Below are 22,607 nucleotides of genomic sequence, written 5' to 3'. Positions count from 1 at the left end.
ATATATTTTTAAAAGATTTTATTTGTTTGTCAGTGAGAGAGAGAGAGAGAGCTAGAGAGAGAGAGAGAAAGCACAAGCAAGGGGAGCAGCAGGCAGAGGGAGAAGCAGGGATCCCAATGTGGGACTTGATCCCAGGACTCTGGGATCATGACCTGAGCCACCCAGGCATCCCTAGGTTGCTTGCATATCTTGACTATTGTAAATAATGTGGCATTACATAGGGATGCATATATATCTCTTTGAATGTTTTTGTTTTCTTTGGATAAATACTTAGAAGTGAATTGCTAGATTGCATGATAGTTCTATTAAAAAAATTATTTTTGGGGAAGCTTCCATACTGTTTTCCAGAGTGGGTGTACCAATTTATGTTCCCACCAATAGTACACAGGGGTTCCCTTTTCTCCACTCCTTGCCAACATCTGTTATTTCTTGTGTTGTTGGTTTTGACAATTTTGACAGGTGTGAGATGATAGCTCATTGTGGTTTTGATTTGCATTTCCTTGATTAGTGATATTGACCATGTTTTCATTGTCTGTCGACCATCTGTATATCTTCATTGGAAAATGTATATTCAAGTCCTTTGCCCATTTTTATTTTTATTTTTTTAAAGATTTTATTCATTTATTTGACAGAGAGAGATCACAAGCAGGCATAGGCAGGCAGAGAGAGAGGAGGAAGCAGGCTCCCTGATGAGCAGAGAGCCTGATGCGGGGCTCGATCCCAGGACCCTGGGAACATGACCTGAGCCGAAGGCAGAGGCTTAACCCACTGAGCCACCCAGGTGCCCCCCTTTGCCCTTTTTAAATTGGGTGGGTTTTTTTTTTTAATTTTAAAAGATTTTATTTATTTATTTGACAGAGACACAGAGAGAGAAGGAACATAAGCAGGGGGGAGTGGGAGATGGAGAAGCAGGCCTCCCACTCGGGGAGCCCAATGTGGGACTCGATCCCAGGACCCTAGGATCATGACCTGAGCCAAAGGCAGACACTTAACAACTAAGACTTTTTAAAAAATTTTAACGTGTATGAATTCTTTATATATTTTGGATATTAACCCCTTAGTGGATGTATGATTTGCAAATATCTTGTTCCACTCAGCAGGGTGCCTTTCATTTTGTTGATGGTTTATTTTGGTTTTTAGTTTTTATTTTGGTTTTTAGTTCGATGTGATTTTATTTGTTTATTTTAGCTTTTGTTGCCTTGCCTGAGGAGGCTGGTAAAAAAAAAAAATTGTTAAAACTAATGTCAAAGAGCTTACTGCCTATGTTTTCTTCTAGGAGTTTTATGATTTCAGGTGTTATATTTGAATCTTAAATCTATTTGAACTTATTTTTGTTTGTGGTGTAAGATAGTGGTCCAGTTTTATTCTTTTGTATGTAGCTGTTCGGTTTTCTCAATATCATTTATTGAAAAGATTGTCTTTCCCCTCTTGTATATTCTTATCTCCTTTGCCATAGATTAGTTGACCTTATGTGCATGAGTTTATTTCTGGGATTTCTATTCTATTCTATTGATCTATGTGCTTGTTTTTGTGCCAGTAGCCTACTATTTTGATTACTATAGCTTTATAGTATTATTTGAAATTAGGGAGCTTTGTGCTTCTTTTTTCAAGATTGCTTGGGCTATTCAGTATCTTTTGTGGCACCATACAAATTTTAGGATTATTTGTTCTAGTTCTATGAAAAATGTCATTGGTATTTTTTTTTTTTAAAGATTTTATTTATTTATTCGACAGACAGAGATCACAAGTAGGCAGAGAGGCAGGCAGAGAGAGGAGGAAGCAGGCTCCCTGCGGAGCAGAGAGCCCGATGTGGGGCTCGATCCCAGGACCCTGGGATCATGACCTGAGCCGAAAGCAGAGGCTTCAACCCACTGAGCCACCCAGGCGCCCCTGTCATTGGTATTTTGATGGAGATTGCATTGAATCTGTAGTTTGCTTTGGGTAGTATTGTCATGTTAACAATATTACTTCTTCCCTTCCATGAACATGGAATATCTTTCCATTTATTTGTGTTGTAGACCTTATATCAGATTTTGTAAGTGATGTCTTTTGTGAGTTGGGGAAAGTGTAACTGGTGGAAAATAAATTTCTCTTTAAGGAATAAGTAATTCCTTAATAAATAGTTGAGGACAAGGATGTCTAAGCTTCCAAATTTCAATGTTTTCATATTTTAATTTTCTAATCTGATATATTTGTGATTAAATAAAAGTTATATTTATAAATATGTAAATATCCATTTAAATTGCTTGATTCCAATAAAGTGTTGGTATTGAGAAGTCACTAGAAGGAGTCATTGATGTCATCAATAGTAATAATAATGGTAGTAACTGCTAACATTTCATAAGAGCTTGCTGTGTGCCAGGCACTGTCTAAGTGGTTTGTCGGCATTAACTTTTAATCCTTTAAGTCTTAGTTATTCCTAAATCAATCCCTGTGAAAAATGTCAAACTTTAATCTGAAAATAAAGCATACTCTATAATGTTTAGAAATAATGTTATATAGACTATATATATAAAACAATCATATATAAAGTGAAACTTAAAAAATTAACTGTATTGGGATGCCTAGGTGGCTCAGTTGGTTAAGGGTCTACCTTGGGCTCAGGTTGTGATCCCAGGGTCCTGGGATTGAGTCTGGCATCAGGCTCCTTGCTCAGCTGGGAGTCTGCTTCTCCCTCTGCCTCTCTGTCTCTCTCTCTATTTTCCTCCCCTCCCCTTCTCTCTAACAAATAAATAAAATCTTTAAAAAATAAATAAGCTGTATCATGTTTAAAAATTGTTATGTACATGTATACATATTTTTACAAGAATGGGATCATGATACATAAACTTAAAAAATAAACTATAGGGGCTCCTGGCTGATTCAGTTGGTAGAGCATGTGACTCTTGATCTCAGGGTTGTAAATTCAAGCCCCATGTTGAGCCTAGAGCTTACTTAAAAAATAATTAAAAAGCAGATTTTATTTTATTTATTTTATTTTTTAAAAGATTTTATTTATTTATTTGACAGAGAGAGATCACAAGTAGGCAGAGAGAGAGAAGGGGGGAAGCAGTCTCCCTGCTGAGCAAGGAGCCTGATGTGGGACTTGATCCCAGGACCCTGAGATCATGACCTGAGCCGAAGGCAGAGGCTTAACCCACTGAGCCACCCAGGCGCCCCAGCAGATTTTATTTTTAGAACAGTTTTAGATTTATAGAAAAATTGCAAAGATAATAGAGTTCCCATACCTCTTTACCCAGTTTCTCCTATTATTAACATCTTAATTTGTATTCCACATTTGTTACAATTAATGAGCCAATATTAATAATTTATTTTATTTTATCCAGATTTCCATATTTTTTACCTAATGTCCTTTTTCTGTTCCAGGATCACATCTAGGATGCCACATTTCATTTAGTCCTCATGCTGTCTTCAGCTCCTCTTGGATCTGACAGTTTCTCAGAGTTCCCTTATTTTTGATGACCTTACCAGTGTTAAGAAGTACTGGTCTGGTATTTTGTAGAATGTTCCTCAATTGGGACTTGTCTCATTTTAAAAAAAGGATTTTATTTATTTATTTGAGTGTGAGCATGAGCAGAAGGAGAGTGTGAGCATGAGCAGAAGGAGAGTGTGAGCATGAGCAGAAGGAGTGTGAGCATGAGCAGGAGAGGGAGAAGCAGACTCCTCGCTGAGAAGGGAGCCTGACGTGGGGCTCCATCCTAAGACTCTGGGATGAGCTGAAGTCAGACTCTTAACCAACTGAGCCACCCAGGTCCCCCTAATTTTTTTTTTAAGAGAGAGAGAGCACTCTCGTGCCTGGGGGAGCAGGGGAAGGGGCGGAGAGAGAATCTTAAGCCGGTTCCAAGCCCAGCACAGAGCCTGAGCAGGGCACTCAATCTCAACAATCCTGAGATCACGATCTGAGCTGACATCAAGAGTTTGAGGCTTAACCAGATGAGCCACCCAAGCGCCCTTGTCTAATTTTTTTTAACGATTAGACTGGGATTATGGGTTTTGAGAGGGAAGGCTTTAATATACTTAATCATTTATTAACAGTATTGACTCATGTATATTTATTTTATATTATGTGTTATAATCCATACCCTTTTTTATGATGTGCTTTCTTTGCTAAATAAAAAAGTGGATAACTTTCAAAGTCAACAGAGGTAAATAACACAACTTCTAGAGATCGTGTAGTATGCATTTAATCAACCAGCCACTGACGCATATCTTCGCTTCCACTTTTTCCTTATTTGTAACAATGCTGGTTTAACATCCTTGTGCATTCATTTTTGTGCACTTATATGACTAATCTTATCCTAACTCCATCCCTAAGACACATTATATTTGAGCTATGTCCCCTGTTCTTTAAGCACACCCTGCTTTCCACAGCTTAGGCAATTTTCTCTACCTAAAATGCTCTTCCCCTATCTTTGCCCACTCAAGTTCCCTGTTTGATTCTGGGCTCAGCTCCATGGCGACTTGCTGTAGAAGCTCTTCTGCTGTTTTTTGAAGAGAATTTTATGGTTTCATCTCACTTCTCTTTGTTGTATATGCATTATAAAACCATCTGAGCCTCCCATTCTATCCCAGGATTTCCTCCTACTAGTTTATTAACAGGTAGAGGAAGAAATACCATCAATCACACTTATACTCCACCGTAGTACAAAATAACTAGTCTATTTTGACTTTGAAGTGGAGAATCTGTGTAGCTGAGAAATTTAGAAGTGCGCTCAATATTGCATGGCTATTTTTCCTTTCTTTCACATACATTGCTGCTGCATGCTTCAGGGAGACAGAAGAGTTTAATGTACGTGCTCATTTTTGTTTAAAGTGAAAACAACTGTGCTGCAGTTTAAAAGCAATGTTTTCCAGCTGTCAAAAGTGTTACCTGCGTCTAACAAAATGGGCATCTTTAATGTGCCAGGTATTTATAGGAAATTGTGTATGAAAGCAGGAGAAATGAAATAATCCAGTAAGTCCTCTTCTGACTGGTGGCATTACGTAGCTTATATATTATAATTAGTAAGAAGAGGTGCATGCCAAAAAGCAAAACAAAAACAAAACAAAGACGCAACGTTAGTTTGGTTGTGAAGCTGTCAGTGAGCTAAGGCTAAAGAAGCTCCCGTGCTGCTGTGTGATGACACACCCAGCCTGTACCTAGGAGGATTCGGGCCCCTTCCGTTAATACTTTGCGGCGAGGTAACCTACACATCTGTGACCCCCCACTGGGTAGGAGGAGGCCTTGCCGCAGGCGCGCGCGCAGAGACGGCCACCCGCGGGCACCTGGGTCTTGGCTCCTCCGGGCGGGTGGGCCCCGCCTCCGCTCTCCTGAAGCCCAATCATCTGGAGAGTCCGGGGCACGTCCCGCTCCGGCCACGCCCCCAGCCGGCGGGGCGGGGGGCGTCTTTAAGAGCCCGCTGGCGGGCCGCGGTCGCAGTGGGGGGTGCGGGGCTGTGGACAGGAGGCCCGAGTCCCGGGGCTCTGAGGTGCTCGGTCTCCTCCGCCTTCCTCCTCGCGGCAGCCTCCGCGCCCTGCGTCGCCGGCCCACCGGGGGTTCCACCGCCCTCGGCTCGGCGCTCGGCAGCTCCTCCGCGAGCCCGCCGGCAACTCGCACCCCTCGCGCTCCCCTGGCGCCCGAGGGGGCCGTCTCGGGCCATGGTGCCCTTCCCCGAGGAGCCCGCCGCCGCGCGGGGGACGAACGAGGCGCAGCCACCGGGCCCCGCGCCGACCGTGGGGGTCGCTCCGCTGCCCGGCCCGGGACCCTCGGACGGCCCCGAGGCGTCCTTGGAGAAGGTGGAGGTAGAGCTGAGTGGGCCCGCGGGCGCTGAGCCCCCGCAGCCTCCCGAGGGCGGCTGGGGCTGGCTGGTGATGCTTGCCGCCATGTGGTGCAATGGGTCGGTGTTCGGCATCCAGAACGCCTGCGGGGTGCTCTTCGTGGCCATGCTGAAGACCTTCGGGTCCAAGGACGATGACAAGATGGTCTTCAAGACAGGTGAGGCGCGGAGCCCGCCGCGCCAGCGGGTGTGGGGGGAGAGCGGGCACCGGGCCCCAGAGCGCACCCCGCGTGCGGAGTGTGTGTCGGCGCCCGCGTGTGCGCCTGGGTGGGTGCCTGTGTGCTCGAGGGTGTGAGAGGTGGGTCTGTCCCGCTGCGAACGCAGCCTGCCGCTCCGGGGGCCGCGGTGTGCCTGACTTTGTATTGAATCCAGATGTGGGGACGGTGTGTTTGGAAACAAGTCGCAGAACTTGCCCAGATCTTTCTGAGAGTAGGGTTTAAGAGTCTTCGGTATACTTCCCTCTTAATTTTTGAAAACAAACAGAGCCTTTCAAACCCAGCAACATCGCACCGGGATTTTTACGGTCTCTTATGTGGCCAAGACCGTTGGGTTTTCGTTCATCTGCCTCCAGGGCTGTCAAGAGGTGTGTGTGAGTGTGGTGAGGGAGGCAGGGTTGGCGGGATTAAAGAGATTTATTCCAAGGTCACGGTGAGTTCCGAAGGGAGCCCTGGAAGAGTCAGGGTTTCATGTTTTTTTTGGGGGGGGGGGCTGGTGCACTGTGTGCTAAATATAGGAAGCATAGGGGGCAGCCAGATCAGGGACTGGGAGGAGGAAGGTGAGGGGTTGCCTTTTCCTGTTATGTTCTTTGTCGTATTTAACCATATATGAGACTGGATAAAAAAGCGCAGACTCAACATTTTTTCTCCTCTAGAGCGTTATTATGTGATCTCTTAACAGATAGGCAAAAAACAAGTCCAAGTGCTTTTGTATGAACTCTTCTACATACATTATTTTATGGTAGCCTGCGATGCAGGTGTTATCAACCCCATTTAGGTGAGCAAACTGAAGGTAGGTAAAAACAGTCTTGGTGAGTAGCAGAATGGAGATAGAACACACATGACTTAAAGGGCTAAGTGATTTCCATTACTAAATAAGGCTCCTCCCTGCCATTGGGAAAACTTTATATGATTGATAGTCTTTTTTTTTTAACCTTAATATTCTATTTTTACAGTGAATATTCCTTAGGTCTTTAGTGTGCATGCAAGGAACATGCAAGACTGTTATAACAAATTCTAAGGCAGAGATAATGTTGGGAGTTTTAAAACCTTATATAAATAGTATTACATGTATCATTCTGCAGCTTGCCTTTTTTCTACTCTGCATTGTTTGCAGTTTATCCACAGAACACCTCAGTTGGGCTGATAGCTTAAATTCTTAACGTTTTAACTCAAGGTTTTCCATTGTATGAATGTATATTATACTTTACTAATGCACTCTCCCTTTAATAACCATTTAGATTACTTCCAGACTTAATATAAGCAATGCTGCAATGAATATTCTTGTACATTGTCTCTTTGCACATGTGATGATATACCATATTTAACCTGGAATTTCTATTCCTTAAATAGCTCTTAAACTACTGTGTTACACAGGTCACAGTGTTAGACATGTAATGTCCTGTATTTATTTTTAATGGAAGGCGGGTGTTATAAAGTTTAGCAGAATTGACATGCATATGCAGTATTGAACAAAAATAATTTTTTTTATATGAGCATTGGGCATCTGATAAGGAAAAGCTCAAGGAGGCAGAATTGACACTCAACATCTTAAGACTGGTTTCTTCAGCATTTAGCATATTCTTGCCTGGGTTTGCAGATTTTTAATGCGGTTGAAACAACAAGACAACAGTCTTTTGTTTACCACTGTTCTTGCAAACTCAGGTGAGTAGTTCATTTGCTATCTGTGGGTTTTTTCCCTCGTATCTTCATTTTATGAGAGTGACTGTGTGAGTGAGTGAGCAACTGCTGGGGAAAGGCCGTAGTTTTGCCGAGGATCCAAGTTTTACAGTGTTGAATCCTCTACCTACTTTCACATCCCCAGAGTTCCTGCTGGCGACAGTATCCCGGTACTGGCCAGTTGAGGGTGAGGGAGGGGACAGGAACCTGTTCTCTTGAATTTTTGGAATTTCACTTTGTCATGTTTGTGTATGTGTGGGTGTATATTGTATAGTTACACAGGTAAGCCAGTTAAATACTGAAGATCTTTGTGTTTATCTGCATGACTGTGGTGTATGGCTGTGCCCTTGCACAAAGGTGCCCACCCAGAGCACAGTCCCGTGGTGACTGGGAAACAGCTTGTGCTCTGAGTGCCTGCCTGTGTACTTGTAATGGTTCTGTATAACACAGCAGCTAGATTGAATAGTGACTTTTACTTGGATGCTATGCTGTACAGAGCTGACAATTGAAAAATTTTAAGGCGTAAGGAAGAAAAAAGATTTAACCTCATCTGTGGAAAAAAAAAATGTAACATGATTTTCTTTAAGCCAGTTAATACTGAGACCTGTTCCCCCACCCCCAACACACACACGTGTTTCATAAAGTCCATCCTTCACAACAGACACTGAGGTGTTTGAGAAAACCTAAAGTCTGCCTGTTCAGGCTTTTTCATTTTGATATTCTGATGCTGAGTCATCTGTGATTAAACATATGCAAGCTTCAAGTACAGTGCCAAAAATATCTGAATTGTTTGAGGCTTTTATTTTTCAAAAAGTTTTGGTCCATTTTCTGTTACCTTATTTGTGATTGGTAATCCCAGCATTAGCAACCACTTAATTTTGTTTTCCTGTTTTCATTGGCTTCTTCCTGGTGATGAGCCCAAGGATGCATAGGAAGGTAGTGGTGGAAAGTGAATCTAGGTTTCTAAATGATGGCTCACTTTTCTTGAGAACTGACTACGTGCCAGGCCCAGTGCAAAGCCCCTCCATGCATTCCTATTTAAACTTTACTGCAACTCCATGATACAGGGTTAACCTAATATTTTTGCATATGTGGAAACTCAGGCTTACAGAGTAAGCGGTGGAGCCAGGATTCAACCTCAGATTTATCTGACTCCAGAAACTGGGTTTTTAATGATTGATCCTTTGCACTGGCATGATAACATTCTGTTAATCCAGCTTTGTTTATTTTGTTGATTAATTCAAGCATTAGGAATTGAGTACCATACCAGGAATTCTAGAGTTAGAAAAGAAGTCTGAAAGACAAGGGTCCCTATTTCTTGGTCTTCCTTTGGTGTCAATAAAGTATTGCCGATTGTTAGTGTCTCATTGAAATAGGTTTTTGTAGAGGGACTTCCAGTGAGAAACAAGATAATTTCAAATGACATTCAGCGGAAGTATGGGGTTTCTTTTGAAGAACCACATTCCTTTAGACTGATCCATGGTAGGATGTTTCCAGACAGAACTGGAAAGGAGACTTTCTCAGGCTTACTTCTTTCAGGGTTATCTTTTTTAGTTTTATTTATTTATTTGAGAGAGCACGCAAGAGAGAGCTCACAGAGGGAGAGGGAGAAGCGGACTCACCACTGAGTGGAGAACCCGATGCAGGGCTCCATCCCAGCATGCCGGAATGGTGACCTCTGAAGGCAGAGGCTTAACTGACTGAGCCACCCAGGCGGCCCTCTTCAGGGCTGTCTTAACTCTTGTAATGCAACTGATGATCTACCCAAAACTTCTCAGGAAAGTCCCTGAAGAAATTCATTCACACTAAGATATAGGTTAATTTATACACTTTCATGTAACTCCTTATTCATTCTACAAAAGTTTACCAAGTTTCTGACACTCTCTGTGGTGGGCACTGGAGATGGTAACTGAGAGAAACAAGGTCAGCAGTTCCCAAGGGTTTTTTGATCTGCTGTAGGATACAAATGAGTAAACAGAATATTTCCCTGAGGACTTTGCAATTTAGCAGGACTAAATCTTATTTTAAAAAGCTGAAATTCAAAGGAAATTCCTGTGAATGGTGGGGGCTGGGAAGGCATTTGATGTTTGATAGCCTCTTTCTCTATGGTAATAAGTCTTACTTCGTGAATTTAGGACTCTGGAAAGGGGAAGCAAGCTGAGCTACAAGTTAGGCAGGAGAATGAGTGAAAAATGTTGACTGCCTCACAACCCCACTATGTTATCCTAGCTGCCAGAGACAGGATGCTCAGAACTGTGCCTCACACATAGCCCTGCATCAGAGGGAGCAGACAGAACTTGAGCTGTCTCTTTTCAGTTAATCTTTTACCTGTTCACATGTGTAACAGGTAAATCAGATGCTTTTTTTTTTTAAATTTTTTTAAAGATTTTATTTATTTATTTGACAGACAAAGATCACAAGTAGGCAGAGAGGCAGGCAGAGAGAGAGGAGGAAGCAGGCTCCCTGCTGAGCAGAGAGCCGATGTGGGACTCGATCCCAGGACCCCGGGATCATAACCTGGGCTGAAGGCAGAGGCTTTAACCCACTGAGCCACCCAGGCGCCCCAATCAGATGCTTTTTTAACCGGAGTGTTATTTTCCCTTAGAAATCACAAGTGTGCTGGATATTGGAAAGCACATATTTAGTTCCTTCATGGAACTGATAAAGAATTAAGAGTTCTTTTATCTTCAGATACAGCGCTGTGGACACTCTGGGATCTTATTAGGGTATTAATCTAGCTTACTTATCTGCTTTCTTCCTGGAGAAAGAAAAAAATTTTTTTTAAAGATTTTATTTATTTATTTGACAGATAGAGATCACAAGTAGGCAGAGAGGCAGGCAGAGAGAGAGGAGGAAGCAGGCTCCCCGCCAAGCAGAGAGCCCGATGCGGGGCTCGATCCCAGAACCCTGGGATCATGACCTGAGCTGAAGGCAGAGGCTTTAACCCACTGAGCCACCCAGGTGCCCCGAAAAAGAAATATTTTAATGGTATATTCACTTTTAAAATATGTTTATTTAAAACAAGTATGTTTTCAGAATCAGTGTTTAGGGTAGTTAATGATATCCTTTTGAAGATACTGTGTCTTTGTGGTCCAGAGGCTTGGGCAAGTAGACTCTTGCTTCTTTCAGTAATTTCCAAATTGTGTTCTTTTATTTATTTATTTATTTATTTATTTATTTTTATTTTTATTTTTTTTGTTTTTTGTTTTTTTAAATTTATTTATTTGTTAGAGAGAGAGCGAGCGAGCACAGGAAGACAGAGTGGTAGGCAGAGGCAGAGGGAGAAGCAGGCTCCCCGAGGAGCAAGGAGCCCGATGTGGGACTCGATCCCAGGACGCTGGGATCATGACCCGAGCCGAAGGCAGCTGCTTAACCAACTGAGCCACCCAGGCGTCCCTTATTTATTTATTTTTAAAGATTTTATTTATTTATTTGACAGAGAGAGAGATCACAAGTAGGCAGAGAGGCAGGCAGAGAGAGGGGGAAGCAGGCTCCCTGCTGAGCAGAGAGCCCGACTCGGGGCTGGATCCCAGGACCCTGAGATTATGACCTGAGCCAAAGGCAGAGGCTTAACCCACTGAGCCACCCAGGTGCTCCCAAATTGTGTTCTTTAATAGCCTTTCTTTAAAGTGGAGGTCTGTGGTTAAAGAAGTTTGGGAAATACTGCACATTATCCTCCCTTCTTGGGTATTTAAAGTACAAATCAAGGTATTAAAAATTCGGTAGTTTTAAAGAAAAGCAGATTATCAAAAACAGTCCCCAAAGGGAGGCTCTCTGGCTATGATCTTTAATGCTACTCTGCCCTCCCCATATGGCGGTGGATTGCTGTTCAGACAGTTACAATCACGATTTAAGATTTTCAGTAACATTTAGGGAGCAATGCATCTTGTAACATCTCTCAGTATAGTCCTACTGGCACCTTTGAAACTTCAAGTCAGTTCATGCCCTTGAAGGTTTTTTTTTAAGATTATTTATTTATTTATTTGACAGACAGAGGTTACAAGGAGGCAAGAGAGGCAGGCAGGGAGAGAGAGGAGGAAGCAGGCTCTCCGAGGAGCAGAGAGCCTGATGTGGGGCTTGATCCCAGGACCCTGAGATCATGACCTGAGCTGAAAGCAGAGGCTTTACCCACTGAGCCACCCAGGCACCTCTTGAAGGTTTTTTTAAAAAAAGTTTTCACATTTACAGTTATGCTGATATCTACACGCTGTAGTTTGTTGCTACACCTAAACTTATAGGAGGTTGATTATAGTTCAGAACCGAACTGCTCTGTCTGGCCTTTGTGCTAAGGGCTGTTTATGTGGGGGGTGGAGGGTGGGGGAAGAGCTGCCTGGATAACTAATTATTTCTATATCCTAGGATGGTTTTTAGTTACGGTGTTTTGTTGAGCTGGTTACGGTGAATGAATGATCTGGTTCATGGTCTAATACATCTTTGACTCTAAGAAAATGTCTGTTATTTGCACTGGAAGAGGCTGAAAAACCAGGATAACTCACTTATGGCTGTTGTGCTTGAATCTCCTCCATTCTCCTCCATCTTAAAACATCCAGTCTTATATTCCATGTAAATTCACCTAGACTGCCTGTTACGGTAGGTCATTAGATCACAAAAATGGTTTCAGGATCTTGGAATAATAAAGAAATGAGTATGGTGTGAGCATTTTGTACTCCATTTCCAGAATGTTTCTGAATTCAGAGCAAGATGGAACAGTGTGAATAGTATATAATGAATTTTGATCAAATACAAAAATGAGTATTCCTGTGGTTTATCATGGAACTTTTAGCAATAAAATTAACTGCTCAAAGAACAAAATCAGTCAAAATTAAAAACATAACAGAACTACTTCAGGAGGGGTTTTGAGGTATCTTTTAGGATAAATTGTACTCTGAACTCCTGTTGTGATTTGTTGTATCTTTTTGTATGGGTTCTTGTCGAATCCATATTGCAGTTCCTTGAGGCTTCATCCTAGGCCAAGTACTTGGCTTCACTTTTCTTACCTTTCTTGGGTGTCCCACACACCCCATTTCTCCAGCCACTCTGTTGGGGTTGTTATTTCCAAATTTCTTCTGTGTTCATGACCCATATTTATTGTATCTGGACAGTTCCATTTGGTTACACAGGTATCTCATAATCAAAATGAATAAAAATAAAAACAAAAATAAAAAGCATTTTTTAGCCACCCCATACAATCTTCTTCTACCACCAAAAACAGTTGCCCACTTGCAAATAAACCTGTCCTTTCTTCCGAATTCTCTCAGTGTGTGACACCTCTGATTGAATTCATCTTAATTTCTTATTTCTCCCTTTTCCTAATTTTGTTAAATTAGACAAAGTCCTTTTACATTTATCTCCTTAATGCCTCATAAATCAATCCCTTTTCTTTCCTTTAGTGCTGTCTTAATTCATGCCTTCATTAATGCCTCAATTATTGTCATAACCCTTTAACTCATCTCCCTGTTCTCAGTTATACTCTTGAGTGATTTCTCTAAAACATAGGATTATATCCTGTTTAAAGGCAGCAGTGATACTCATTACTCTGTATACCAGAGGCCTTCAAGTTCTGGTCCTTTCCTGACCCATTAGCATTGCCTCTCACCTCTCTACCTTGTTCTTTGTGCTCTGGCCAAGCCGAAAGCCTTGCACTTTTCAGAACTTACCCCGCTATCTCTTGCCTCTCACCTTTAATGTGCCACTCCGCTCTTCAGTGTGGTTGTTAATCCTTGTTAAGAGTCTGATGAAACTGTTGGCCATTTTAGTCTTTTTCTCACAGCCATGGGACAAAACAGGGATTTTATACAACTGTTGTTACATTTTTGATGCACTTGGAACATTTGTGGGGGGTGGCACGAATTCAAATGAGTTATGAGTTATGATTAAAGTGGAAGACAGAGGGGTGCCTGGCTGGCTCAGTCAGAGGGGTGCCTGGCTGGCTCATCAAGCATGTGAGTCTTGATCTCTGGTGGTGAGGTTGATCCCCATGTTGGAGTTAGAGATTACTGAAACAAAACAAAACAAAACAAAAATACCCCCCAAAACAAGAAACAAAAACAAACTTGAAAGTGGAAGACAGAGAACCTAATTGCAACCTATTCTAATATACCATTCTGTGAATGGCATTTTTTTTTAAAAAGATTTATTTATTTATTTATTTATTTGACAGAGAGAGAGAGAGAGGGAACACAAGCAGGGGGAGTGGGAGAGGGAGAAGCAGGCTTCCTGCAAATCAGGGAGCGGGATGCGGGTTTGGATCCTAGGACTCTGGGATCATGACCTGAGCCTAAGTTAATGACTGAGCCACCCAGGTGTCCCTGTGAATGGCATTTTAAAGGTAATTCATATTTAAGTGATAATTTATGTAGTCCTTTATCATAAATAGCTTTCATATGCATTCATACATATTCATACATTGTTTTTTAGAGTAGTCTTGTAGTGTGCTGTTACCTCCATTTATAGATAACAAAGTTAGAACTTGTACAGTTTAGGGTTGTGGCACATAATATCACTATATACATCTATTATGTTGAATTTAAGAGCGTCTTCTCAGCTGGGTAAAAATTCGTACTTGTGTTAAAGTTGTCCTGAACTGTAGAACCCTGCCTTTTTTTTCTTCTCCCTTGAAACTATTTTCTGCATATTTACCTATATATTCTCTAGAACCTTAATAATATCTTTGACCCAAGTTACCAGAAATCCTGGGAAGTTGCTTTTGGAATAGAATTCTATTTAGAGTTATTACAATCCAATTAGCTATATGATTTCATATTCAAATTAAACAAACAAACCTTAACAAAAACAAACTCCCAAACACTCCTTGAACAGTTGGCTCACCACAGCTCTGAGCACCAGCCTAGCCTGGTGCCACTCATGAACCGTGGTGTTTTCCTTGGCAGTGATTCAGAATGAGCAATTCCAGCACTCCCGAGGAGCTGTGCAAACCCACCACACAAGAGGCAGCCCCTCTGAGCCTGGAGTGATGGAGGGAAGCAGTGCTTTCACATGCACATGTACCAAATGTGTGTGAGCATACTTTTCTTTGCTAAGCTATCTTCAGTAACAGAAATAACTCCCCACCTTGCCTATAGGAACTAGAGCTAAAGGAGCGGAGGAAATGACATGCCTTATTTCCAAGTTGAAGTCTTTTTTTCATTTTTCTTTTTAGTTATGGGGATACATGTGAACTAATGCACATGGGCCAAAGCTGGGTTTCTGCTTAAATTAAGTCTGGAGAGGCGTATGGGTCTGAGAAGGCAGCATAGTTTCCCTCCACTGGGAGGAGCATCTCAGAAGTTCCAGAGGTCATTAAGTTTTTTGGTTTTTTTTTTTTTTTTTAAGATTTTATTTATTTATTTGACAGAGATCACAAGTAGGCAGAGAGACAGGCAGAGAGAGAGAGAGAGAGAGAGAGAGGGCCCGATGTGGGGCTCAATCCCAGGATCCTGGGATCAAGACCTGAGCCAAAGGCAGAGGCTTTAACCCACTGAGCCACCCAGGTGCCCCGTTTTTTTTTGTTTGTTTGTTTTTTTTTTTTTTTTAAATTAAATTTACTTGAGAGAGAGGGAGAGAGTGCTTGAGCAGGGAGGAGGAGCAGAGAGCAAAGGAGAAGCAGGCTTCCCACTGAGCTGTTGGATCTATACACTTTTTTTTTTTTTTAAGGATTTTATTTATTTGATGGGGAGAGAGTGAGCGAGCAAGTGTGCGTGAGAGAGCACAAGCAGAGGAAGCTAGAGAGGGAAAAGCAGGCTTCCCTCTGAGCAGGGAGCCTGATGCGAGGCTCAATCCCAGGATCCTGGGATCATGACCTGAGTTGAAGGCAGATGCCCAACCGACTGAGCCACCCAGGTGCTCCAAGGCACATTTAGTTTAAAAAAGCATAGTCAAGATTCTAATTTTGTATTTAAAGAACAACAACAAAAAAAATCCTGATTATTTTCGTTATGCAACTGAAAGGAAAGTGACAAAATCTTGGCTGGTGGATAAATACAGAAGCATACCTTTATCTTCTGAATATTAGGGTTCTCACTTGAAGGGTTAGGTACCCTTGGAGGTGTGCATTAAAGTTTTCAAGGATTATGAGACCTCTGTGTTTATCAATAGGGAACAAAGTTGATCAGAAATGCTGCTCTCCCATAGCAAGGAGAATCACTGACTAGAGCTTATGCATTGGTCTGTTGCTCAGCTATTTTTTTTTTCTTTTTTGCTAAAGAAGCATAAATGGTGTTCTGTATGCATTCAGAGAGTCAAAATTTATTCTTTTTTTTTTTTTTTAAGATTTTATTTATTTATTTGACAGGCAGAGATCACAAGTAGGCAGAAAGGCAGGCAGAGAGAGAGGAGGAAGCAGGCTCCCTGCCGAGCAGAGAGCCCCATGCGGGGCTCGATCCCAGGACCCTGGGAACATGACCCGAGCCGAAGGCAGAGGCTTTAACCCACTGAGCCACCCAGGCGCCCCTCAAAATTTATTCTTGTGACGGACTTAGACTGAATCCAAAACCAATTCTGAGCTATGCTTTATAAAAGCAGAAAACCACTACTCATTTAAATGGAGATATTTCTTGACTCTTCTGAGTAGATTGGTTTTAATGCCAAAGTCTGGTGACTTTTTAATAGTAAAAATCTTTTCATCTTGGTTAATTATCCTTTTTATTAGTTTTGACTTCATGTTCTAGTTTTCAAATGGCAGCATCTCAAAGGATACACATTTGTCAATAGTTGTCTAAACAATGACATTCCACAAAGTTAATTGATGTTTTAGTGCAAATGAGGGCAGAACGTTGCCATTGTTCTATACTAATGTAACACTCAAATTCTGGCAGCAATACCCCCAACACCATAGTTCCCTGAGTGCCATGTATTTAGATTTCTTACTTTTTGTTGGTTTATCTGTGGCTTCTAAGTTTTCCATGTTGAACAGGTGTTACTTTTATGATAAAAATATTAATATTAAAAATAATTCACGGTTAGCATTAGAAATATTAACTTTCATGACTATAATAGTAAACTTGCCCTAAGAATAAGTTGTTTTGGAGGAATAAGTGATAGATGTATGGAGTTTTAGCTGTGCGTGTTAGATTTTGTCTCTTTCTACTCAGAGAGAAATGTCAATTATGGAATAGGTTGCAAATGGAAAGCCAAGGAATACCAAACTAACTCTTTTACTTTAAATTTATAACAGAAGCTTACACACAAATGTTCTTGCATATGTATAGATGTCATTAGTACAGAGCCACAGTCTCTTATCTGACACTCTTGGGGCCATATATCTTTGGGGTTCAGATTTTTTTGGACTTTAAAAAAGTAAACTGTTACATACATCTCAATTTTTTAACACCCTACAGGGGAATCTGAGGCGGCACCCTGTAATCAAATACATTGATATTTCTGCAGCAAAATCTGTGGGTATTCAGAGCAAGTGGACAAATAAAGACCATAAATAGTCTCATGTCAGTTTAGATTATATTTTGCTTCCAAGTGAGTGTTGATACCATCTTACAAAAAACTTTTGTTTTCCGTTTCTCAGTGAGCATTCTTAAGGTACATTTTTCTACAGCATATAGTATACCTACTTCAGGTTTTCAGTAAGTGTGGCCTTCTGCCATACTGCTCTATCCTAGATTACTAACTAGGCCTCCTTTGCTGGATGTTTGAATTGCAGGCAGTATTACGCAATATAAGTATCCTATCTGTATACATCTTTGAACAAAGAAATTGTTTTTTCTCCCTTGGATTGCTTCCTTGGGGTACATGTCCAAAAGTGAGATTACTGGTTCAAAGGGTATGAACAATTTTATAACACTTGTTACACATTGCCAGATTGTTCTTTAGAAAACTTAAAGCAGTTTACTGTGCACCAGCAATATGTTGGCTTCCTGAACACCCTAACAATGTTAAGTTTTATTTTTGTTAATATTTGCTAATTTGGTAAGTGTCAATGCTATTTTTAAAAATTAACTTTAAATTACATTTTGTCGCTTTTAGGGCTATGTGTTTTCCCAGTTTTTGAGCCCTTTAAAAGCAGCAAAATGGCCTGACAATTGTATATTAAATCTGGAAATACAAGGGGACACATACCAGTAAATATGTTAGAGTACATTTGTTATCACAAGTGGGAATACCAGGAAGGCCTGAGAGTATACTTGTTTTTAGATTCTCACCTGCCACACCTAGCAGGTGGAGCATATCCTTGTTCCCATTCCTCTGCTCTCGGCACAGGTGTTGATCAAGGCCTTCTTCTGGAGTTAAAAGTGGGAACGGAAATGAACCATCTGGAGACTCGGCTAGAAGGACTTCCTGACTCTTCAGGGTGACTCCTCATCCTTCAGAGGATCAGGTCTGCAAGAGCAGCCCTGTCTCATTCTGTGTGCTGTCGTCCTCCTCCGCCTCCTCCAGACCCAGCCAGTTCAGTTGAAAATAGCTTTAATTAGTTAATTTGGGTGTATATGTACTTAAAAATGTTTTCCTTTTATTTATTTTTAAAAATTTTCATTTAATAAATTTTCATTTATTGAGCACAAACTATGTAGTAGGTTCGTGCAGGAAATGAATAAATTTGATGTATTCCGTACACATGAGAGGGTATGAGAGGAGGAAAAAAGGAAATAACTCTAAAGCAATATGCTATACATGTTAAATGCAGTATGAATAAGATAGAGGATTTTAGGGGAAGGAAAAATGACTCCTGAGCTTATCAGGCAAGGTTGCATGAAGATAGAGCTTTTGAGTTTGGCTTTAAAGTATCCGTAGACTCGATTTCAGATTTCTCAGGAAGAGGTATTTCAGGTAGAATGTGAGTCCTAGGCAAGGGCTAGGAGGCAGCCTACTAATGGATGTTTTACTGTGCTTTACTCTATATTGTAACTTGTTTTATCTACCCAATAATTATGTGATAAAACTGCTATAATGATTGTCATGTTTTAGATAGGCAGCTAAGGCTAGTGAGCAGTGGGGGCTGGGTTTGTATCAGGACCCACTGGACTCTTTCTGCCTGAGTACACACTGGACTTACTAAGTGAATGGAAGGGGTTTGGTTCGCCTAGAGCCAGGACGTGTGTGTAAGGAAAGTCACAGGAGGGAAGGCTAGAAAGGAATGGTGGAGCTAGGGAATGGAAGGTTTGAATGGTGAGTTAGGAAGTTTGGATGTGATTTAATAGTGAGGCAATGGGGAGATACTGAAGGGGTCTGAAGTAGTGACTTAAAAAGATGTGACTGGGTTGCAGAGGGAAAGAAAGGATGAACTCCGATTATAAAGTTGTTGGGTGAGATTTGAGGCACAGTAGTTGAAATGGGAAAGAAAGGGCAGATATGAAACATTTTAAAGGACGGCCTGAGGACAGTTTAGTAAATGTACGGTGTGGACAGTGACGTGGAAGCAGAGATGATGCCTGCATCTGGAATCTGCATTTTAAGACTTTTTGAACTGGGAGCCCCACATTTTCATTCTGTGCTGGCGCTACAGATTACATAGACAGCTGTGGATGGTGCCATTGTCAAGATCAGGGGCACGAGGAGGAGGAACTGATGGGGAAAGACTCAGACCTTTGCCTGTTAAATGCCAGCAGGACATCAGGGGATGATGTCAAGCAGGTAACTGGAAGTGCAAACCCGGAGCCTCGGAGTGACGCGAAGCCGGTGGTAGAGTTTTGGATAGAGCACGTGTCTCCAAGGGGAACATGACGTAGTAAGAGAAACCCAGAAATTCTGTCTCAAGCAGACCTAGGGGCTGTTCCTAAGGAGTTTAGTTAGTGTCCACTGAAATCATTGTATTTAAAAGTAACAAAACTTTGGGATGCCCGGGTGGCTTAGTTGGTTAAAGTGTCTGTCTTCGTATTGACAGTGGTGGAAAACCCGTTCAACAGGCAGATGTTATCTTGTAGATCTGTCTTCACAGAGTTTAGTAACTGAGTCAGCTACTTCATTTACAATTCATGATGAAAACAGCTCTTTTCAGCGTAGGCTCGCTTTTTTAAAAAATTGTCTAGGGAAACTAGGAAACTAGTATAAATGAATTTAAGTTCTCTGACTAGGAGTAGGGTGGAATATTGCACAGTTTGTTAAGAAACAGGACTGACTCTTGCAGTTCTGTCACACTAGACGTCTGAGGTTTGGCACGGGGAGGAGGAGGTGTCCTCCTGTGCTCGCTGGCCGGGAATGGAGTTGGGCCTCATTTGGGTAATAACTGGCCATCCGGCTACATCCAGGTGTATTTTGTCTTCGTCTTGTGTCACATAGCATAGCAGCAAGACTCCAGCAAGATAGTAGAAGGTCAGCGTACTTTCAGATGCATCCAGTGCCGCCGATATGTCAAACAGTATTGTCATTGAGCAGCTGGCACGGAGCCCACACGTGGGCGTGTGTGTTGACTCACGTGCTCTGCTGTAATCTCTCAGAACTCGGGTCCTGAATTGCTCTCTTGTGATTCAAGCCCAGCTGAAGGTGTTGGAAGTGCAGTGACCCTGGTGGAAGAACCTGTAAGCACAGGGGGCGGATGAAAGGGAACGGATAGTTGTGTAAGAAGAGGCTATCTGCCTTTTTGGGTAAGACACTCTTGCCTTTCCAGTAACTGTTCTGTTTTTAATGTCATTTGGCTTCATTTACAAGGTCTGTATTAAAGCGCATGTCTGCGAGGAAGCAGTCTTGTGACCATGCTTGTCTCCTGTTGTGCTCCCGGGGATGAACTGAAGTACGGCTTTGCTGACAAGTACATTTGGTATCTAGTGGTTATGGAGAGGGGAGGAAAAGGGAAGTCCAACGAAAGCACTTTTCCCCCAGAGTTTGATAAACAGAAGCCATGTAGTCTTGTAAATCCCATGGCAACACACCAGGCAGAAAAAAGACTTGCTAATAGCAAAGGTCAGGATTCACAAAAGAGCAATGTAGGTTTTTGGTATTGACTTCAAAACACAGTTTTCTGTAACTTTGCGTTCATTTGTTATATGTATGCGGTTATAGTTTCGTATATATGGTAGTTGCTTTTCGTAACTTCGATCAGGAAACAGATGAGTCACTTAAATCAAAAGGCAGACTATTATTCTTTTTGGGAAAAAAATGTAGTAAAAGTAATGCTTGATCCAATTAATCTGTCTTCTTCCTCTAATTCATCATGATAACTTCAGGTGTCCGGTGGCAACTGAGAATGGGTTATGGAAAAATGTCAAGCCATTGTAATCCCCATTATTTATGGTCACTTAAGAGGATAAATTAATCATTGGTCACTAATCTTTGGATAATTACTCTATTTAGTTGGAAATATCCTTAATTTTTTGGAAAGCAAGTCAGTGAGCTAGTAGAACTGTCAAAATTGATCAGCTTTTCTAAGCCTAATAATAAGTGAATGGAAACTAGTTGCCTGCAACCCTTTCTCTCCTGCATTGTAGAATGATCATTCTAAAACTCTGGACAGTGAAAATGGAACAACAGGAAAATATATTAATATACTACCTTGTGGTTTTCAGGTGGGCATTCAGAGCCTGTTAAGTGAGGATTAACATAGTTGCCATAACAGGTAAAGTCTTGTGACCTGTGTATGTGGTTTTCGTTATTAGAATTAGGTAAGTTAATTACATTATAACATTGGCTTGGATGTAGGTTGTTAGGAAGTGAGTCTTTTAGGGACAGCAATTCCGTTTACTTGTGCACTGAATAAATATTTTGAAGGAGTCAGCTTTGTTTAAGTATTGTATTAGATGCTAGGGATGGGGATGGGAATAAAGAAAGCTATACATTTCAGTCCCAAAGGAATAAAAAAAAAGGGAGGAGGAAGTCTTAGCCTTCTGTTTTTAGCATGAGTACAGTGCCTCAAATACAGACTAATATTCACTTTTTGGAGTTTGAGGTCCTCATTCATGAGGTTCCCAAAGAATCTTTAAGAGTAAATGAGGTTGTTATGCGGATGGAATCAGAGCCATATTACTTACTTATCACAATCAAAATAATGCCATTTTGATGATAAAATTCACCTGCGTTTGTTACAAATTGTTGTTATTTTATAAGGTTTCTGGAAACAAAACAGAATTTTGCTAAGTGTTGTTTCCAGTCACTAGAGAAGGATTTGTGTCATTATGAGAAACCTAAGACTATATGTGGGACTGACTGACTAGAACCAAAATATAAGTAGGACTTTAGAAAACAATTGCAGGTTTAGAAATCTTAACTAGGACACATTTTAGAAGGCTCATTAAAAAAAAAAAAAAGATTTATTTATTTTAGAGAGTGAGAGCATGGGAAAGGGGCGAAGGGAGAGAGAGAATCTCAAGCAGACTCTTCGGTGAGCACAGAACCCAAAGTGGGGCTCAGTCTCACGACCCTGAGATCATTACATGAACCAAAACCAAGAGTCAGATGCTTAACGTACTGAGCCACACAGGTGCCCTGGCTCAGTTAATTTTTAAAATCCAACTTTATTGGGGGATAATTTAATATAAAATTTAGCAATCTTTAAGAAAGATTTTATTTATTTATTTGACAGAGAGAGACACAGCGAGAGAGGGAACACAAGCAGGGGGAGGGACAAAGGGAGAAGCAGACTCCCCGCTGAGCAGAGAGCCCAATGTGGGGCTGAATTCCAGGACTGGGATAATGACCTGAGCCGAAGGCAGACTGTTAACGACTGAGCCCTGAATTCAGCAATTTTAAGGCTAGAATTTGATGAGTTCTGACAAATGCATACAGTCGTGAACCACCATCATAATCATGATTGAGCCTTTCCCTCACCCGCAAGATGTTCTCTTGTGTCTCTTTCCAGTCAGTCTTCCCCTTTACCCTGGCCCCTGGCCACTGCTGATGTGCTTTCTGTCACTATGGTGTTGCCTGCCCTAAAATTTTATATAAACAGACTCATACAGTATTGTTTCTTTGTCTCTAGTGCTCACTCAGCATGATGGTTGTTTTTTTTTTCTTTCTA

The 22,607-nt window shown here is 41.4% G+C and overlaps 1 protein-coding gene across 1 annotated transcript in view; it reads left to right on the top strand.

The window, feature by feature from the left end:
* Positions 1-5,421: 5,421 nt before the first annotated feature.
* The window catches only part of SLC16A10 (solute carrier family 16 member 10), a 125,814-nt gene continuing 108,628 nt past the window's right edge, over positions 5,422-22,607 (top strand). The window contains exon 1 of the mRNA XM_080806926.1: positions 5,422-5,974. Coding sequence (XP_080663052.1) covers positions 5,638-5,974 — 337 coding nt within the window. The 5' untranslated portion in view covers positions 5,422-5,637. The remainder of the gene's footprint in view (positions 5,975-22,607) is intronic.

This window comes from Martes martes (assembly GCF_963455335.1).
Source record: "Martes martes genome assembly, chromosome: 6".
NCBI classification, from domain to species: Eukaryota; Metazoa; Chordata; class Mammalia; order Carnivora; family Mustelidae; genus Martes; species Martes martes.
This window is presented reverse-complemented; position numbering and strand designations above follow the sequence as displayed.